This window comes from Budorcas taxicolor, chromosome 3 (assembly GCF_023091745.1).
Source record: "Budorcas taxicolor isolate Tak-1 chromosome 3, Takin1.1, whole genome shotgun sequence".
Taxonomy (NCBI): domain Eukaryota; kingdom Metazoa; phylum Chordata; class Mammalia; order Artiodactyla; family Bovidae; genus Budorcas; species Budorcas taxicolor.
Window position 1 is genome coordinate 78538894 of NC_068912.1, and position 22213 is coordinate 78561106.

At 37.4% G+C, this 22213-nt stretch overlaps 1 protein-coding gene across 1 annotated transcript in view; it reads right to left on the reverse strand.

Annotated features, from left to right (window-relative positions):
* Nucleotides 1-11435: 11435 nt before the first annotated feature.
* SGIP1 (SH3GL interacting endocytic adaptor 1) overlaps nt 11436-22213 on the reverse strand; it is a 177474-nt gene continuing 166696 nt past the window's right edge. The window contains exons 23-26 of the mRNA XM_052638056.1: nt 14457-14659; nt 13229-13293; nt 12469-12633; nt 11436-11458 (exon numbers count right to left, since the gene is read on the reverse strand). Of these exons, the coding sequence (XP_052494016.1) occupies nt 11436-11458; nt 12469-12633; nt 13229-13293; nt 14457-14659 (456 nt within the window). The remainder of the gene's footprint in view (nt 11459-12468; nt 12634-13228; nt 13294-14456; nt 14660-22213) is intronic.

The window sequence follows — 22213 nt, forward strand, 5'->3', positions numbered from 1 at the left end:
TATGGAGGAAAACTTTTGTAAAATATTGAACAAAAGATCTGAAAATACTTTAGTATAACACGAGACTTATTCTAAATAAAGTACACAGATGCTTTTTTTTTTCAACCATTTTTGAATAGGGGAGTGGGGTATCCTTAAGAGTGATATTTAGTATATATTGCTGTTCTGGTCAGTATAACTGGAAAAATAATAACTGATAACTTTTACTTATACAATAGCATATTTAATTCACAAAAGAAGATAGTTCAGTTCAGTTCAGTCGCTCAGTCATGTCCGACTCTTTGCGACCCCATGAATCGCAGCATGCCAGGCCTCCCTGTCCATCACCAACTCCCGGAGTTCACTCAGACTCACGTCCATCGAGTCAGTGATGCCATCCAGCCATCTCATCCTCTGTCGTCCCCTTCTCCTCCTGCCCCCAATCCCTCCCAGCATCAGAGTCTTTTCCAATGATATTATGCTGCAGCAAAAATACTTAACTGCAAAAGACGTTAAAGTTACTGAGAAAAGAGAGCCGTATGTACAAGAAAGATACTATCACACCAGAAAACAACATTTTTATTGCCTCCCTTCAAATTGAATCTCAATGAAACTTGCTAATTAATATTTGTTGTTGAAAAATTAAGATGAACTGCTTCTCCAAAGGGTATTCCCCACAGCCAAGCAACAGCGATTTACTCTGTAAAGAGCAAACAGAACTTTTCACAAGGTAATTTATTGGAAAACCGACCTCTTTTCAGTAACGCTTGTGAAAAAGCTGGAAGTAGGAATGGACTTTCCAGAACTTGAACTAGAATTCCACTGCCCTATTGTCTACATACACAGACTCATAGACTGTGCTAGGCATTAAATTAGGACAGAAACAATCCCTACCTTCAAAAAGGTGGCAGTTGAAGTGGGTAGAGCTGACAAGAACACAGTCTAGAACCCCAGTGTAATCAATGTCAGGGTAGACAGAGGCAAAGGGTACTGAAGGGCACACAAAAACAGCGGAGGTCCTGTGCGTTAGGAAGAGAGGCAGTGTGGGATGTGTGTGTGATTGTGCACCCGTGAGACTGCGTACACGGGTGTGAGCATCTCTGTGTGAGCGTGTGTCACTGTGGGCATGTGCTTGTGTTTATGAACATGAGTGTGTCCCCATGATGTGAGCCAGTGTGAGCATCTCTTTGTGTGTGCACCTGTGCGTATGATTATCTGTGTACCTGAGCGTGTGTTGCTGTGTCTGTGTGTGCACCTTTGTGTGTGACATGTCTTTGCACTGCATGTGTGTGCGTTTGTGTGTAGGAGTGTGTCTGTGTACATGAGAGTGTCTGAGCGTGTGTATGTGTGGACAAGACATACTGAGCCTATTTAATAAGAAGGTCATTCAGGTTTCATTCTTAAAGAGACACACACATACCTGAGTCTGTTCCCCTTTTTCCAAAGCTGCGGGGCAGGCTAGAATCCAGACCTAGAGGTCCTGAGAGGCAGAGGCTGCTAGTGTCTCCAAGGAGACCTCAGGTAGACTGCTCAGAACTCAAGTTGCTCCACAGCCGGACCCGGCTGGCCAGCTCTGCACTGGGCATCACTCTAAAGCCCAGACATGCAGGCAGGCAGGGAACCAAAGGCCAGGCACACTTCCAGTTCTGAAAATTGAGGTCACTTTTTTCTAATTTCTTGGAGGGAGGAGGAATAAGGCATGGGAGAGAGAGGTCGTGGACAAGGCAGGCAGGCCATTTCTCAACACTGGGCTCTCCCTCCTTAGTCCCCCGGACCTTCGAACTTGCTTTTTGCCTTGGTCTCCTGCTACTGCCCAGGCGCTCTGCGGAGAGGGCGCACTTACCTAAGGCAGGTCTGGAGCTGGAGTTGCACGCGCGGCTCAGCCCCGGGGGGCCTCCCAGACCGTAGGCTCCTCCACTGCAGGGCGCCTGGCAAGGCTCCCGCCTCCCAGGCTTCCTCTCTGCCCGCGCACTCCCGCACTCCCACTGGACTCCGCGACTTGTCTCCAAGGTGACCTTCTCAAACAGAGTCCTTGGCCCGCCCCAGGCAGGCATAGTAGTTGCGTGGTCCTCTAAGGACGTAAAGGAGCTCCTCGTCACTGCCCGAGCGGGCTGCCCTGGGCCCGGCTGTGCTGTGGGGGTAGCCGCGAGCTGCAGAGGAGCCGGGTCATTCTATAGCGAGGGGGACATCGGGGACTCAAGAGGCAGCCCTGAGAGCCCTCATCAGCTTCCTTTTGCAGATGTCGAGGACAGGGATGGGAAATGCCGCCGGTTCCTAGGACAGGAAATGCGAGGCACAGAAAGTAAAGCACCCCCATCCCCTCCCCCGACCCCTGACCCCGCAATTCCACCGTGTGATTGATAATAGGAATAATTACATTTGCCAGGTACTGGCAAACAGCTTTAGTTTTACCCAGTCGTCCCAACAACTCTTTCAAGAAAGGGTTGTTATTCCTTTACAGATTTAGAGAATTGAGACTCTGAGATAATAATATACCCAAGACCCCTTGGAACTCACAGGCTTATCTTTCATGCATTATAAACTTTTATACTTTTTTTACACTTTCCTTAACATCACCCTCCTCAGCCCTTAAAGTTTAAAAAGATTTGAAACGGAGACTGTTTGGGGTTGAGGACTTACCTGACACAACCACTGGACCCTTCCCCTTAATAACTATCCCCCCTTATAACTGCAGAACCCCTCCCTCATCACAAGGGGAAAACACCAGACCTTGAAGGGACCCTCACAAAGTAGGCAACCATTGGAGATAGAAATAAGATGGTGCCTTTAAGCACCTAGCCTGGTGCAGGTCCTTTGATGAGTGCCCAGTGCAGCTAGAATTGCCTGTCAATCACAATACATCCGGATAAGGATAGAGCAGGTAACGGTTAGGATAGTATTGGAGAAAGAGCAGTAACATTTTCTGGCACATCTCATCGCTATTCACAGAAAAATAAGACCAGGAGAGGATTGTGGCTATTCACTATGTAACTGTTGTTGTGGTTGTTCAGTCAGCTCTCTATGACCTTGTTGACTACAGCAGGCCAGGCTTCCCTGTCCTTCACTGTCTCCTAGAGTATGCTCAGATTCATGTCCATTGAGTTGGTGATGCTATCTAACCATCTCATCCTCTGCCACCCAATTCTCCATTTGCCTTCGATCTTTGTAATAGGAATTATTAAGTGACTGGTAAATATTATCTCATTTAATCTGTCCAATGATCCCAGGATAAGGGGTTATTAACTTTATTTAAGGAAATGAAGAATCATTGAGTAACATACTCAAGACTGTAGTTATAGAGCTAGGATTTGTCCAACTCTAAAGCCCCCACTTCTGCCCACCATGCCCACCCTAAATATGCAATAACTTTTCCAGAAATGTGGTAAAATTTTAAGAGGCTGGTAATAAAAGAGATTTACAACTCAATTTATTTTTGTTTTTCATTTATTTTCCAGAAAAAATTACATTGAAATAACAATTTACTGAGATATTTGATTTTGTTCTCACATATAATTAAACTTTGTCCTGAAATGGGAACCCTAGTTACAGTAATGTGCCATGATAAATAATTGCATATTCAGAATTTTGTGAAATGAGTGATTGGGAAAATTATGAAGAAAAAAAACATTTGTAAAAATCATTATTTACAAAAAATGATACCCACATTTTTTTCTAATGTATAAGGCAAGTAACATTAAAATGTTCTCATGATTATCTTCAAGAAGTCAGTATTACACATTCATATCACCATTGCTCATCAGAGAGCTTTGGGCAGTTCTGTGAAGGAACAAACCCATGATTCTTTTGCTGGTTTTTTCTTGAGCACAGCACAGACACAATAGAGATTTCATCACAGACAAAGCAGTTACGGCTATGAGAATAAAGTATTCTCTGTTGAATTACACATGTAGGAAAAAGAGCCAGTCATCAACATTTTAATTGATTTTCAAAGTATATTTGAGTCTTTTAGCCCACTATTCTTTTTATAAATATTTTATGCTCAAGGTATTTTGTGAAAATATGTACTCCATCCAAGGTCAAAAAGACATTGCTTACTTTTGCTACAGATGTTGTGGAGATCTTTAAATAAATGCTACCACCAACTCAAAGTATACACTAATAGCATGTTCCTTAACAAAGACAGCTGACTGAATTTTATTACTTTTAGAAATACAGCTAAATTTCTCTGAGATTCTTTTCCTAGTTTCTCTTACTGTTAAAAGTACAAAAAATGCCTTATATTGCCACTTAGCAGGCACAAAAATTAAAATTTGACCATTTTAGATCTTCTCCTATCCAAAGTGAAAAAAAAATCCTCTGTATATTGAAATCCAGTACTCTTCAAACAGTTTAAAAATCCAGCTCTTCAAATGACTGCTTGACCTGTAGTGAAGCCCTGCTTATAGATGAGAGTTATATATCATACCAACACTTGGCTTTTCCAAGAAAAATTATTCAGCAGCAATGTTCCAACTCCCTTAGACTGAGAGAGAGACAGACACAAAGAGGGAAATGAAACAGAGGTCAGTCTCTCTCATGCATATATTAAGAAAGTAAAACTGAAATACTGACCTGCAAAATCACAGCTATAAAAATTATCATCCTATCATCTCATAAAGACAAGAAAAAACCTGATCTTGGGACAGTGATCCCAGTGCTAGTCATTTTTTGTATTATTTAAAATATTTTAAAGTGGAGATGTATGAAAACTACTAAAATTTGTTTTTCCAAAAGAAAAGGTCAGCGAAGTAATAAACAACTGAACAAATAAGATGGAATTAACATTTGCATGATATACACATTCAAAGGAATGTTTAAAAATGATAAATGTTTTATAATCCATAATGCTGATTCACACACTTTGAATTAAAAATTGAACTGTATTTAGAGAAATGTAAAGTGATTCAGCTTTACGCTTTTCTCTCTGATCACAGACAGTTTACCCAGGAATTTTTAAAGAAACTTTGTTCATGAAAACAACAGATTTGCAAAATAAAGCAAAGCAAAAAGTACTATGTAATGCTCTGCTTGTAACAGAATGTAGGAGTCTTGCAAAATCTATACTAAATAGCACATTTTTCTTGGGTTTAACTGAAATGTTTTTCATATAATTTCTAACAAGATTATGTAAAAATCCTGTGAGCATCAATTCAGTATGATTTAATTTCTTAAAGCATTTAGATAAAGTATTACCAAGGATTGTTCACGAGTATTAATTACACTCAGTAAAGAATCTGGACCATCTTCAACAGATTGCAGCATGATGTGATACCCATAGGTGCAGATGTTAAAAATAATACTTAAAAAAATTAAATTGTGAAACAATTTTACTGTTTTGAATATATTAGGTGATAAAATTCACTAAGATATACTAATGAACTTTAAAGTAGATTCATTTAAAGTGGCATAAATTTTCCTTAGGGTTAAAACAAAAAACCAGAAGCATCTTTTTCAAAGCATTCCTGGTTATATTATTTGAAGTTGCTGAAAGATATGTAAAACAAAACTTTTCTAAAGATTTTTCAAGATGTGTTTTCTTGATTCACAACTTTCTTAAGCTTCATTAAAGCACTAACATTAATTAACAATGTCCAAAGAGTGAGGTCTATTGTCTAGAATCATTTATTCTCAGACCACAATGAACACTTGGCAGAAGAAGCAGTGTTGAACATGATTTTGGAAATACCAGAATATGATGAATGAAGTAAAATTACCCTTTCCTTATTATTATTATTATTATTACCAGTTAAGGGACACATAAAGTTTGCTTTTCTCTGAAACATCTTTTGTTATAAGGTTAAAGATGTACTTAGAATGGGCAATGTGCTACCTTAGAGATAGGAGATAATTACAAATACTGTAAATCAAAGGAAAAATAACTTTAGAAGCTGAATTTAGAGAAGAAGTTGTTATACCTGTGGTGAATGTCAACAAACAGGGAGGTGACATTCTCTCCTAGGAATACTCATTTTGGATAAAAATCAGATATTAAACATGAGCAATTGTAAGAGGTCTGACCAACGTTAGTCAATAGACCCTAAAATTTGACATTCTTTCAAAAAGGATGTTTAGTATTCAATTACATATTTAAAATGCAGTTCTCACCTATAGCAGATGACAGAATATCAAAGAAATAGAAATGCTAGTGGGTTTTGTTGTTTGTTTTTATAGTCGGGGACTTAAAAATTACATTCCTATGTCAGTTTTCCTCCATGCATTCAGTGGACAAAAAGTAATATAATGGTAGTCATGCTTGATTCATCAATGAGCAAATGGCATTTAACTACTGTTTGCCAAAGAAAAAAAAAAAAGAAAAAGAGTGGGAAAACAAAAGAAAGCCTCAAGAGAGAAGCAAACACATTAAAGGAGGTGGGGTGGTTCACCAGAACAGTCTCCTTATCAGTGTAACAAAGACTGATTTTTTCATTCACATCAACAATTTAATCTGACTCATTTTAAGGAAGTATCATGTTGACTTTACATTAACTTTTAAAGCAGTATTTGGAGATAATCCTAGTTTTGATATCATAAAAAATTATGCTTTCATTAAAAAAAAATCCTGATCAGAAAACTATGTAGTAAAAAGAATACATTTAGATTGAATGAGACTTTGCTCAAATGCTTCATCTTTTGGAAAAAAGAAAGAAAGAAAAAAAAAACCAACAAACCATAAACTCATCTCCTTACTACATTTTACCATATCATTCAACTTTAATTGACAGACTGTGATAATTTTGAGGAAAAAAATGCAAACCCAAAAATGATTGGTGCAGTTCTCTTGGAATTACACTAGTCCATGCTGATGGTGTTCATTGGAAGGACTGATGCTGAGGCTGAAACTCCAACACTTTGGCCACCTCATGCAAAGAGTTGACTCATTGGAAAATATCCTGATGCTGGGAGGGACTGGAAGCAGGAGGAGAAATGGATGACAGAGGATGAGATGGCTGGATGGCATCACTGACTCAATGCACCTGAGTTTGGGTGAACTCTGGGAGTTGGTGATGGACAGGGAGGCCTGGTGTGCTGCAATTCATGGGGTCACAAAGAGTTGGACACGACTGAGCCACTGAACTGAACTGAACTGATGCTGATAACACATTGTTCAAAGGCCTACAGAATAAATAGTGTTAACTCACAAGTTAGATGTCTGTGTCCCTGACAGGAAGGAAGAAATTTTATCTGGATTTCATGACAGCTTGCACCCTCCCTATTTCTTCTTTTAATCTTTGACAACACAGACAAAAGGACAGAAAAATGAAAATGAGAGAATGTATGTTAGGACACTTTGAGACAGCATAAAAGAACTCTAAAAAAAAAGGGGGTGTTTTCCTAAACAAATCTCTCTACCTTTTTTTTTTCTTTGAAGATTGGAGGAAGCTAAATGGACTGGATGGGAAAAAAAAAAAAAAAAAAAAAAACAACCAACATGCTCTCTAGAAAAATGGTATTCAAGTAATAATTGAATGTCTAAAATTTGATGCAATTTCAGAACTAAGAAGTATTTGAGAGATCTACTAGGGCAGTGATTCTCAAATTTTGGGTGCTTGTCAAAGTACATATTCTTAAACTCCACCCCTACAGATTTATTTATTCAGTATAAATTTACTGATGCCCACTGTCTTCTAGGCTCTGGGGTTATAGTGATACTTAAGCCAAAACAATTGCCCTTGTTAAATAAATGATAAACAAGTGGTTCACGTACCATGCTTTGAGAAACATAATTTTGCCACCAATTTTACTTTGGGAATTATCCTTATTTTGGTATTAATTTTTCATAGCACCCTTTACCTGGGTATTCAAGTGGAATATGTATGGTAAAATAAAACAGAAGAGTTCATTTCCTAGAATGAATAAGTAAAACAGGTCAATTGCTCCCATTGTTGTCAAGATAACTGGGTTACTTTCAGCTGCTATGTCACTTTTTAAAAAATTAATAATAATTGTATTAATCTAAGACTCAATGTCACCATTTGTAAAATACTGATTAAAAAGAGTATGTACCATTTAGGGGTTGATATAAAGATTAGGTGAGCTAACATCCATAGTGAATGGTATATGGCACTCAAGAGAATATAAATTTTTATAGTATATCAAGTACTGTGATTGTAAAGCCCCCACAGGTGCATCTCTCTTAATCAAGTAGAACCATGGAACGTCTGAGGTGGGAGATTTATAGATCACAATTGTGTTATTATGGTATTTAAATGGTGCTCTGGAGAGCCAGATTTAAACTGCTTGGAAGAACTCCTTCATTGCTTTTAGTTATTTTGCTAATAGGAATTCATGTGCAATTTTAGTAGAAAAAAGTGACTGTTAAGAAAAGCTTGGAAACCACTGGCAATCCCAATGCCTCATTCTAAAGCTGAAAAATTAAAAAGGGCTATGATTTTCTAAGGTCATATAGCAGAGTTAGTGGTAGAGCTGACATTGAAAGCCTTCTTTGAAATGAATGTTTGGAAATGGGAATATGAGTAATTGTGGCCTCAAACACTTTGCAGATTGAGACTGAGTAAAAATTCATAAAAACAAAAGTAAAACAATTGTAATCTGACTTTCTGGAGGGGATGGTTCCTCTGTATTCACTTGAAACCATTTGAAATGTAGACATTCTTTCTTTACAGGTGAAATGCATTTCCAAATACTATACAGTGAATTTTCATTTTGACTGTAAGTGTAGAGAAGAATAGAGCTTTAAAAGCAATTTAAAATTAAATTGTTTGGAACTATATGTTCCAATTATGATAAAATTCAGACTAATGCTTAACAGAAATTTATTTTTAAAAATAACGTGAAAAATATGAAATTTATTAAAAAACACATTTTCCATGTTGCAAAATAAAGCATTCATATTTTCTATCTAATTATAACACTCAGGAAATGGTGTCCTAGCTAATGAGAAATCTTTTTCTTTTAATGCTTGGTATTAAAATCTGAACATGTAGTAGCACATTTTGTTTTAGGAATTGATAATGAACCTGACCTAATGTTTCTTTTATAATTTCACTGTCTAGGATCATTTTTCCTAACACTATTTCTTACTGTATAGTACTATGGATACAAGAATAACAGGAGATTATAAACTACAAGTTTAAAAAAAACCTACCAAAATCTAAATCCCTGATATGAATTTATTGTGTTGTTATTTGACCTATTTTCCAAAAGAAGAAGGGATATATTCTCTACTGAGGTTCTTGTTATTCAATAATAATAATAATATTTCAAAATTAATTAATAATTTTGAAATCATTGACTTTTATTCTGTTTCATAAAGACCAGGTATGGAATCATATCTTCATAGTTTCAAATTTGGTATCTAGAGACATTTGAATAATGTTAGAGATTAATGTAATCTGTTTTAAATTACATTTTATAATATAAACAAAAGTATTCTATGAAAGGAAAACCTTGTGTTTAATTACTAATTCCCTCTAGAATGGTATAAAATAAAATATAATGAGCAAGACATGAGAACAAATAATATTTACATATTTTTAATATGCTTTATGTTAATATTTAATGTTTTCTCAGGGATTAATATCTTAAAAACACATTTTTATATTCATATGCTGGATAATACTCAATTTTCTGGTACTTACTCTCCATTGGTTCCAGTGTTTGAAATTTCCCCATGTTTTATGAGATTTAAAAGTTTTCATTTTCTATTTTTATTTCAAAATAAAATTGAATATCTTTAAAGTGACTATATTAGTTACTTGTTCAAAAAACTTCAACGTCAGACTGCTTGGGGAGCCAATCGAGAATTTTTTGAACAGCAAGAATTCTTCTTAGGTAAAACAGATCATTTTGAACAGTCTCTTGGTAGCAAGCACTGATTGAGGAGTACAAATATTAATTTAAAAAATTCCACTATAAACAATTGCCAGTCACAATTCATTTTAAAAGTAAGCTTACAAAATTTAATTTGATTCTAAAATTTTAAGGGGCTAAAGTTCTTTGTCAAATATGAATGATGTAAATAAAATTTAGCAACTAATGATAAATTTAACAACTTAATAATTATATTTATTTAATAGTATAACCTATAACAGGAATGAGTTTATGTTTAAAATAGGTTTTATGACTTAAAGGAAGATTCATGTTTTCAGATTGTAATGGAGGAAGGTTTTATAGCTGGGACTCCTGAAGAAGAACTTCTCCATCCTAAATTCCTATATTGAGGCCAGACTGAATAATTACAGTTTTTATTATACCTTGCAACAATGAAATCATAACATACATTTTTGATAACTCTCTTTTTGATTCCCTAAGAACAGCAAAGATTTATAGTTACACATAATGAATCTTATCCAAAAGGAACTTTATTGCACAATAATGTGGTTAGAATTTCATTTATAAAGCTTATTTTCTCCTTCCCATATGATATAAATGATGACTAAAATTCTACTTCTGGATTTCAATAGGGGACTGAAATCTTTCTTTTCTGGGTTTTTTAGAGTCAATGTTTTGATTCCTGTGGGTAATGAGGAAGATGCTTGGTACAATTCTCCATGCTAGGATGGGAGGGTCTCTGTCTAGAGATATTGTGCAAAAGTTGTTAACCAGTTTAACCATGGAAATTCTTGAAATTTTAAAACCACAATTTTGGTGTTAGTCTGATTATTCAGTAGTCCCCATATCTGCTAATCTGTGGAAGGGAGGGGAGTAATTAAGATTTCAACATCTTCTTTACTCTTGTTTATAATTTCATATACTTAAACTTTAAATATGAATTGCTTTCCCTTTTTACACAAGTTATAAAAATAAGAGGCCCTGTTTACACAGTTTGCATTTTTATGAAATTTGCAGTTTGAAAAAAAAGCTTTTTAAAAAGTGGCAATTAATGCTTTTCTTTGAATATGCTGTAACTTTAGATTATTTTTTCTGAAATAGTTTCTGAATTTAATCCACTAAACATATGAAGATAGAATTTTTATTTAGCACTAGAGTAAAACATACTAAGGACTGAAGAAAAGGAAGTTTTTTTTTCTGGTTCTGCTTAATTTTCTTTGTGCATGGCACCCCCTTTATGACAGCTAACAATATTATATTTAAATTTTATATATTGACAAAATGCAATCTACCTCTGTAAGCATTGTGCCATTCAACAGTACTACTATTAAATTTACATACCACAGTTTAAATTACATCCATTTCAGGAATGGTAAAATGCTAAAACTCAAGTATCTAACCGCCTTACTGGAATGAGTACAATTTACAAATACAATAATTACATTTTAAAACCATTAACAATATTACACCTAGAAGTAAATACTGTAGGACTGGTCATCATGGTAGCGGGTCAGGGAAATCATTGCTGAAAGTCATTGACATTTCCAGCAGATATATCCCAAGTGCAGATTTTTGGTTTGTTTTCATCAAACCAAAATTAAAATCTGTTTCTCATACAACAGTTCTCCATTATATGAATCTCCAAATCCTTGCATAAGGTTTTATTAGTTATCTGCCAAGTATTTTCCTGCAAAATAAAACAACATACAGGTTATCTGCTAGTTCCATAATGCGGTTATTATGTGGGTAACATTTTATTCTTCCTGCCTTACTTCTAGAAGCTAAATATTACATACTTAAAGGGTACAATACTAGCATAAAACACATAAAGTGTTTTAAAGTTTTCAGTTTTCTAGACCAGCAGGTTGCCTTTTCACATTTCCATATATGAACACTTTGCAGGGGTTTGGGTTTTGCCCAGAATAGGTTGGAAGAGTTGTTCCTGGATGTGAGAATCCAACTTCTTATAGTAGGAATAATCATATAATTACTTTTCAATGTGGGCCATTTTTGAGAGTGAAAGGGGGCTAATTAATAATTATATCAATACTGCAACCATAAAACCCTGGATGTATCCCAGCAAATCCTTGGCAAACAAATCACCTTAATATTGGGGAATCCCTACCAATAAACTCTCACGTGTGCCCCCAAAGGGGTCTCATGACCACATTTCAGCTCAAGGTAACTGGTTCTGGTCTTTGGCTTAGACTTTTTAAAGTTGTTATTGAAATGAAAGATGGATACTCTTAGATCTCAGCTAAGCCTGAGTCTAAAATCTATGAAGATCTGCTGCAGAAAAAGCATTTTCAGGTAAGAGACAAAACAGCACTTATCTTGCTTGTCAGTGTAACAAAACGGCATTTATCTTGTTTCTCAATATAACAAAGTAGAATTTATAGCATTAACCTCAGTGTGCATACATATATAATGGGAATGACAGGTCAGTAACATGTAAGAACTATCCAGAGCCATGATAAGTAGGCAGGGCCATCCTAATTTCTGATTTCCCCAATTTATTGTCCTATTTTTACTTCATTCAACAATTAGTTTGCTTTCTGATTGCAGTGGGACATGGGGGTTGGGAGTGGAGAAGAAGAGGAGGAAGATGATCAGAAAATCATAACATATTTCTTCTTAAGGAAGAATAGCTAAGGCAATATTGTTGTTTGCAAATAAGCACACAAGATACCCACTTACCTGCAGCAAACCTTTTCTTGATGAGTGAAAATCTGTACCCTGCTCCAACAAGTTCAATGTCACAGCCAGAAAGAGTGCTTCCTTCACTTGTAAACTGCACAACCAATGGGGAAGGTTTGCTTGGGCCTTCAGATAACTGAAATCTTGCCAATAAAGAACCTACCCCTACAAAAAGGGTATTATTGATAACAGTTTAAAAGATAACAGTCAACACAACATTCTGGATATAATTTTGGAAATTGTATTCAAGGTTTAAAGTGCAAAATCAATCTTCCTAGAACATAGTATATGTATATTTCAGGGACAAAACAGTGATGAATAATATTTGTCATGAAATATTATTCATGACTTTTTAAATACAGCAATAAAAATGTAATTCAGCCAAATGGTACTTCAAAATTTGGAAGCATGATACTTGGAAGGCAATGTATTTCCAGCTTATGATTAATATACAAGGAAAGTGAAAAATATCTAAACTATCAGAGTGTGAGATCTGATACAGAATAAAAACGTGTTTCATTAGAAGGTCTCTGCTTCATGTACGGTCTGTTTGATGTGGGGTGTTCGAAGGAAAAGAGGTAACAGAGGATTCATTGAAGAACTATTTTCTCTTATTGGTAAAAATAATAATACATAACAAAATTAACCAAAATACTTTGATTACTTTTAGTGTTAAGGGTATTTTGATTAATAGGTTTTTAATATCTGACAGTTATTTCAACTCTATATATTAAATAAAATAAGCCTATGATTGCATTACCTCCATTTTCTGACTTCTGAGAAATATCAGGAATCTTCCACAATATTCTTTGTTGGTCAGCATTCCTAAAAATAAAATAGGTAAAAGACTTCTACATATGTAAGGGTTTTTGTTTAATGGATGTCATATTTTTCCAAAGTGTTAATTAATAAAAATGATCTTAAAAATTTTAGCTACAATTTCAGCATTATCTATCTATCCATCCATCATCCCTCCTCTTCCCCTCCCTCCTTTCATCTATCCACCCTCCCATCCATCCATCCTTTCATTTATCCATCCGTCTATCCATAAATCCTCTTCTTTCTCTTTCTTTACTGTCACAACACCGTCAGAGAGTTAAACATTTAGAGGGCAGTGCAGTTAAAAATTTAACACATCTACTGAAAAAATAGAAGGGAAGCATTAGTTGATCAATTAACTCAGGTAATTTAAATTGAAGCTGTTATATGGTTGACATTCTTTTTTTTAAATGTTCTACTTTTTGCTTCTAATAATCACATGGAATCACTGTAATATTTTTCCTTAGGAGAGTAGGCCCTATTTATATCCATTGTTGATACTCGGTGTCTATTCTGTTTCTGTTCCCATACCTTCTCTAGTGTACCTTTTAATAATACAGAGACTGCAAAATGAAACTCAGACTCCCTTGTAATTAGGGTCCTAGATGCAGACTAAGGTCCACCAATCACATGCACTAATTAAGATTTGGAGGAAAGAAGTGGGGCAGAGGCTTTTTGGGCTGTTTTCTGCTAGTCAGCAGCCTGAGATGATGTAGGGAATCTTCTTAAACAGTGCTCCAATCCAGTCTCGGGTTTGCAGTTGTTGAGAAGCAGTTTAGGCAGTGCCAGTAGGAGCTTTCTTATCCTTGAATTCTCATGAGGGTGGTGGATTCTCGAATTCAGTGGCTCCACTGACAGCCTTCTAATTTCTCTCCTTCCTGGTTGCAGCAGAGGTAGCAACTCCCTTGGTGGGTCAGTTCTGCAGTGTTCTGGGAAATATTCTTGGAGATCCAGCCTAAACCTTGTTCTTTTTGTGCATGAACGAAATCCCTGTGTTAAATCATTTTCTGCTTGAAATAGCTATAGCAGTTTCTGTTTTCTGCCCTGAACCCTGACACCCAGGCCTACTGTGATCTCTTCCTATAGGAAACACAAATGTTAAAATGTCTGTTAAGCCTTTGCCAGAAGGAGCCCTTTGGTGAAGAGGAAGGGGGCTAGTGGCTCCTTACCAGACTGCTGGTGGAAGCACCGCCTGGAGCTTGGTTACCCCTCCATCCACGGGGACCAAGAACTGCACATTGTTGAGGGCCACGGCTGTTGCCATTGCGTCTGTATTGTACTTGTAATCTATGCGTAGGTCGGTGCTTGCTGGTTCACATCGCCAGTTCACTGCCAAGTTCAGAGGCGTGGACTGAATGCCCTGGGCTGACACCTTGCCAAAGACAGAAAAGAGAACATTTAAGGCTGGACTATTAATCTGAAACAGAGCCAGAAGCTATGATTATGTCCTATGAGAATATTCATAGATATCAAAAGATCCTTGTGCTGCTCACAAATGAGCAGTCAGTAAAAAAAATGTCACCATGATGGGTAAGTGAGATTTGGATGCTTTGGGTAAACAGTCACAGATTAAAAACATAAAATCAATGATTAAAATCTTCATAGCACTTTAGAGTTTACAATTCATTTCATATCAGTTAGGCAGATGGTATCACAGTGCTTAGGAGCTGAGGCCAAGAAGGCAGATAGTCCTGGGTGTGAGTTCTTTCTTTTTAAAGTGAAGTGCAGTTGCTGTACAATATTATATAAGTTACAGGTGCATAACATAGTGATTCACAGTTTTAAAAAGTTATACTCCATTTATAGTTACTAGAAAGTATTGGCTATATTCTCTATGTTGTATAATATATCCTTGTACCTTATTTTATACATAACAGTTTGTACCTCTGAAAATCCTACCAATGCCCTTCCACTGGTGACCACTGGCTTTTTCTCTATATCTGTGAGCCTACTTCTTTTTTTGTTATATTCACTAGTTGGTTGTATTTTTAAGATTCCACATATAAGTGATACAGTATTTGTCCTTTTCTGTCTGACTTATTTCACTTAGAATGCTGCTGCTGCTAAGTCACTTCAGTCATGTCCGACTCTGTGTGACCCCATAGATGGCAGCCCACCAGGCTCCCTCATCCCTGGGATTCTCCAGGCAAGAACACTGGAGTAGGTTGCCATTTCCTTCTCCAATAATGTCCTCCAAACCCATTCATGTTGCTGCAAATAGTGAAATTTCATTCTTTTTATGGCTGAATAGTATTCTACTGTATACATATAGATATACATATATCTTTGTTCTTTATCCATTCACCTGTTGATAGAAACAGGCTGATTCTGTACCTTGGCAAATTGTAGATAATGCTGCTATGAACACTGGGGTGCATGTATCTTTTCAAATTAGTGTTTTGGGTTTTTCAGATATATCTCAGTATGAGTTCTGCTTGTCACTTCCAAGCTGAGTGATCTTGGACCAGTCATTAAAAACCTCTCTATGCCTCTGTTATTTCCTCATCTGCCAAATGAGAATGATAATAACTTTTTAAAATATTTACTTTTTAATTTTTTGGCCACACCATGTGGTATGTAGGATCTTAGTATCCTCATGTGTGCATGCTAAGTTGCTTCAGTTGTGTCTGACTCTGTGCAACCCTATGGACTCTAGCCCACTAGTTTCCTCTGTCCATGGGATTCCCCAGGCAAGAATACTGGAGTGGGTTGCCAGGCCCTCCTCCAGGGGATCTTCCCACCCAGGAATCAAACCCACATCTCTTACATCTCCTGCATTGGCAGGCTGGTTCTTCACCACTAGTGCTTCCTGGGAAGCCCTTGAGTACCTTCACCAGGGATCAACCTCATGCTCCCTTCACTGGAAGGCTGGAGTTTTAATCACTGGACTACTAGAGAAGTCCTGGGAATGAGAATAATACTTATACCTAGAGATGTTAGGATGATTGAAGAAGGTGTTTTATATGAAACAGTCAGCATAGTGCTTAATATATAATAAGGAATTAACATTTTAATACATGTAACCTATTAATATTCTTATCATATTTGCTCTTCACAAGTAGTGAGTTAGACAAAGCAAGTTATGATTACTCTTGTTGGATTTGCCATTTTAAGGACTTAAACCCAGATCTTCTAACTGGCAGTACTGCATTCTACAGTCTACTGTCAATTCTAGTTAGAAACAACTGTGAATTTGACTAAGGAAGAGTCAGATTTGAAGAATCAGCAAAAAGTTATAAAACAATAATACCAACTTGAATCTTGGATCCACAGTGAAAATTTTGCAAGGTTATTATTTCTACCTTTTACAAGTATATGAGCACCACAGGGGTTGCGTGGGTGATGTCTGTAGTCTTGAAGTTTTATTCATGGAGTATGAGTTCTGATGATTTTGAAGACTATAAACAGCTTTTTATTGGCTTAGCAATGCCTGTACATATGGACACCATGGGGAAGGGTCCTGAAGACAGGCTGCACTTACAGAGCGGGTATGGTTGATTTGGAAACAAAACCAGACATGGATCCTTTTATAAAATGAAAGACATGGCTTTTGATGACATAATTTTAGTTAGATGGTCATTATAATAAAAGTTTTAAAACTTTACAATAATATCTATAATAAACCTTATAATAAAGTTTCTACACTTTATTTTTAGCAGCCCAGTCCTCTGCAAATGAACTCTTATTTAGAAGTCTGTTATTTAAGAGCTCAAAAGAAGAGCAGACTTGCTCTCCCTTGCCATTTCTACACTCTTCTCCTCGGCAGGAGTTCTCAACTTCATAGTAGTTCCTCTGCCCAATGAGGGGCTTTATGGACATGTGATTGGCTGTTACTGGGGAGGGTGCTACTGGTAGCCAGAAAGTAAACTTGCTTTGATTTGAGAGTGATTCCCCAAAGTGCTAATAATGCCTCCCACCTAATCCCCTGCATTGTTGAAAAACAATAACAACATTACAACTAAACCACAACAAAAGGGATTTCTCATTTAAAGCAAAATGGCAGACTTAGGGCTACTTCTGAAATATGTTAAGCTGTTAGTTCTCCACAGCTTAAAAAATACCTAGCTGAGAATCATTTTTATCCTTATTTGCAGATGAGGAAACTGAGGCTCAGGGAGATTAAGTGTCCAAGGTCAGTGGACAGTAGGGAAGCTGACTTAATTCCAGAATTCAGTCTCCTGCCTACATATTAATACTTTACATCACGTTCATATTGCAATAGGTGAATTCTGTCTACCTTCTAGGCTTTGTCATAATGATGTTTAAAGCTTAGACAATACTATTCTTACTAGAAAAATGTTACACCCATTTGTATTTTTGAGCAATGTACCAGCACATAGACACTTCATGTTCAGTGGTTTCCTTACAACATGTGAGCCCATTGGGTGCATTTTCAGCCTATGGGGTGCATTATAATCACTTGGAGGTCTTGTAAAAATATGTACACCTTGGTCACATCCTTGTCTAACTCAATGAAACTAAGCCATGCCGTGTGGAGCCACCCAAGACAGGTCATGGTGGAGAGGTCTGACAGAATGTCATCCACTGGAGAAGAAAATGGCAAACCACTTCAGTATTCTTGCCTTGAGAATGCCATGAACAGTATGAAAAGGCAAAAATAAAGGACACTGAAAGATGAACTTCCTGGGTTGGTAGGTGGCCAATATGCTACTGGAGATCATTGGAGAAATTACTCCAGAAAGAATGAGGGATGGAGCCAAAGCTAAAACAACACCCACTTGTAGATGTGACTGGTGACAGAAGCAAGGTCTGATGCTGTAAGAGCAATATTGCATAGGAACCTGGAATGTTGAGTCCATGAATCAAGGCAAATTGGAAGTGGTCAAACAGGAGATGGCAAGACTGAACATCAACATTCTAGGAATCAGCAAGCTAAAATGGACTGGAATGGGTGAATTTAACTCAGATGACCATTATATCTACTACTGTGGGCAAGAATCCTTTAGAAGAAATGGAGTAGCCATAATAGTCAACAGAAGAGTCAGAAATGCAGTACTTGGATGCAACCTCAAAAATGACAGAATGATCTCTGTTTGTTTCCAAGGCAAACCATTCAATATCACTGTAATCCAAGTCTATGCTCTGACCAGTTATGCTGACGAAGCTGAAGTTGAACTATTCTATGAAGACCTACAAGACCTTTTAGAACTAACACCCAAAAAAGATGTTTTTTTTTTTCCTTATAGGGGACTGGAATGCAAAAAGGAAGTCAAGAAATACCTGGAGTAACAGGCAAATTTGGCCTTGGAGTACAGAATGAAGCAGAGCAAAGGCTAATAGAGTTTTGCCAAGAGAATGCACTGGTCATAGCAAACAGCCTCTTCCAACAACACAAGAGAAGACTCTACACATGGACATCACCAGATGGTCAACACCGAAATCAGACTGATTATATTCTTTGCAGCCAAAGATGGAGAAACTCTATAGAGTCAGCAAAAACAAGACCGGGAGCTGACTGTGGCTCAGATCATGAACTCATTGCCAAATTCATACTTAAATTGAAGAAAGTAGGGAAAACCACTAGACCATTCAGGTATGACCTAAATCAAATTCCTTCTGACTATACAGCAGAAGTGAGAAATAGATTTAAGGGACTAGATCTGATAGACAGAGTGCCTGATGAACTATGGATGGAGGTTTGTGACATTGTACAGGAGACAGGGATCGAGACCATCCCCCAAGAAAAAGAAATGCAAAAAAGCAAAATGGCTGTCTGTGGAGGCCTTACAAATATCTGTGAAAAGAAGAGAAGCAAAATGCAAAGGAGAAAAGGAAAGATATACCCATTTGAATGCAGAGTTCCAAAGAATAGCAAGGAGAGATAAGAAAGTCTTCCTCAGTGATCAATGCAAAGAAATAGAGGAAAACAATAGAATGGGAAAGACTGGAGATCTCTTCAAGAAAATTAGAGACACCAAGGGAACATTTCATGCAAAGATGGGCTCAATAAAGCACAGAAAAGGTATGGACCTGACAGAAGAAAATATTAAGAAAAGGTGGCAAGAATACACAGAAGAACTGTACAAAAAAGATCTTCACAACCCAGATAATCACGATGGTATGATCACTCACCTAGAGCCAGACATTCTGGAATGTGAAGTCAAGTGGGCCTTAGGAAGCATCACTACGAACAAAGCTAGTGGAGGTAATGGAATTCCAGTTGAGCTATTTCAAATCCTGAAAGATAATGCTGTCAAAGTGCTGCACTCAATACGCCAGTAAATTTGGAAAACTCAGCAGTGGCCATAGGACTGGAAAAAGTCAGTTTTCATTCCAATCCCAAAGACAGGCAATGCCAAAGAATGCTCAAACTACTGCACAATTGTACTCATCTCACATGCAAGTCAAGTAATGCTCTAAAGACACTAAGCCAGGCTTCAGCGATACGTGAACCGTGAACTTACAGATAGTCAAGCTGGTTTTAGAGAAGGCAGAGGAACAAGAGATCAAATTGCCAACGTCCGCTGGATCATCAAAAAAGCAAGAGAGTTCCAGAAAAACATCTATGTCTTCTTTATTGACTATGCCAAAGCCTTTGACTATGTGGATCACAATAAACCATGGAAAATTCTGAAAGAGATGGGAATACCAGACCTGCTTCTTGAGAAATCTGTATGCAGGTCAGGAAGCAACAGTTAGAACTGGACATGGAACAACAGACTGGTTCCAAATCGGGACAGGAATACGTCAAGGCTGTATATTGTCACCCTGCTTATTTAACTTATATGCAGAGTACATGAGAAATGCTGGGCTGGATGAAGCACAACCTGGAATCAAGATTGCCGGGAGAAATATCAAGAACCTCACATATGCAGATGACACCACCCTTATGGCAGAAAGTGAAGAAGAACTAAAGAACCTCTAGATGAAAGTGAAAGAGGAGAGAGAAAAGGTTGGCTTAAAGCTCAACATTCAGAAAACGAAGATCATGGCATCTGGTCCCATCACTTCATGACAAATAGATGGGGAAACTGTGGCTGACCTTATTTTTCGGTGCTCCAAAATCACTGGAGGTGGTGACTGCAGCCATGAAATTAAAAGATGCTTACTCCCTGTAAGAAAAGTTATTACCAACCTAGACAGTATATTAAAAAGCAGAGACACTACATTGTCAACAAAGATCCATCTAGTCAAGGCTATGGTTTTTCCAGTGGTCATGTATGGATGTGAGAGTTGGACTATAAAGAAAGCTGAGAGCCAAGGAATTGGTGCTTTTGAACTGTGGTGTTGGAGAAGACTCGTGAGAGTCCTTTGGACTGCAAGGAGATCCAACCAGTGGATCCTGAAGATCAGTTCTGGGTGTTCATGGAAGGACTGATGCTGAAGCTGAAACTCCAATACTTTGGCTCCCTGATGTGAAGGGCTGACTCATTTGAAAAGACCCTGATGCTGGGAAAGATTGAGGGCAGGAGGAGCAGGGGACGACAGAGGATGAGATGGTTGGATGGCATCACTGAATCGATGGACATGGGTTTGAGTAAACTCCGGGAGTTGGTGATGGACAGGGAGGCCTGGCATGCTGCGGTTCATCGGGTCGCAAAGAATCAGACACGACTGAGTGCCTGAACTGGTCACATCCTGAACTAATTCAAAAAAATCTCTGAGAGTGTCAGGGCTCAGAAGATGTCTCTGTCCCTGTCATCACTATCTCTAACCCTCTCTTCTTCCCTATCTCCATCTCTATTTATCTATAAATAAATTTTAATATAGGTATCTATCTATATCTATAATTAAGACCAGCTCAGAATCAGCATTTTTTTAAACTCCCCTGGTGGTTTTAAAGTGCACTCATGTTTGGGATGTACTGATTTCTATTAAAAAGTGCAACTTTCAAAAGTAATACTTTAGTTTCCTCATCTTAAGCAAAATAATTTGAGCAAATTTAATCACAAAAATTGCAATACTCAAAAAATAACCTAGGAGATCAAGTGGCTGGGAATCAGTGGGATACTCAGGCTCTGTAGAATCCTGTTTTGAAACAGGAATATTAGATCAGTAATAATCTTGGGTAAAGGGCAATCCTAAACACAGAAAGAAAGGTCTCATATCCTGTAATGTGTTGTACCAAACATTCTTTTAACTTTAAACTATTTCTTTTTTAAAAATTAATTAATTTATTTTAATTGGAGGCTAATTACTTTACAGTATAGTAGTGGTTTTTGCCTTACACTGACATGAATCAGCCATGGGTGTACTACTGTCCCCCATTCTGAACACCCCCCCCCCCCACCTCCCTCCCATCCCATCTCTCAGGGTTGTCCCAGTGTACCAGCTTTGAGTGCCCTGTTTCATGCATCGAACTTGGACTGGTGATCTATTTCACATATGTAATATACATGTTTCAATGCTATTCTCTCAAATCATCCCACCCTGGCCTTCTCCTGCAGAGTCCAAAAGTCTATACTTTATATCTGTGTCTCTTTCGCTGTCTCCCATATAGGGTCATTGTTACCATCTTTCTACATGCCATATATATGCATTAGAATCCTGTATTGGTGTTTTTGTTTCTGACTTACTTCACTCTGTATAATAGGCTCCAGTTTCATCCACCTCATTAGAACTCATTAGATTCAAATGTGTTCTTTTTAATAGCTGAGTAATATTACATTGTGTATATGTACCACAGCTTTCTTATCCATTCATCTGCTGATGGACATCTAGGTTGCTCCCATGTCCTGGCTATTATAAATGGTGCTGTGATGAACATTGGAGTAAACGTGTCTCTTTCAATTCTGGTTTCCTTGGTGTGTATGCCCAGGAGTGGGATTGCTGGGTTGTATGGGAGTTCTATTTCCAGTTTTTTAAGGAATCTCCACACTGTTCTCCATAGTGGCTGTACTAATTTGCATTCCCACCAACAGTGTAAGAGGGTTCCCTTTTCTTCTCACCTTCTCCAGCATTTATT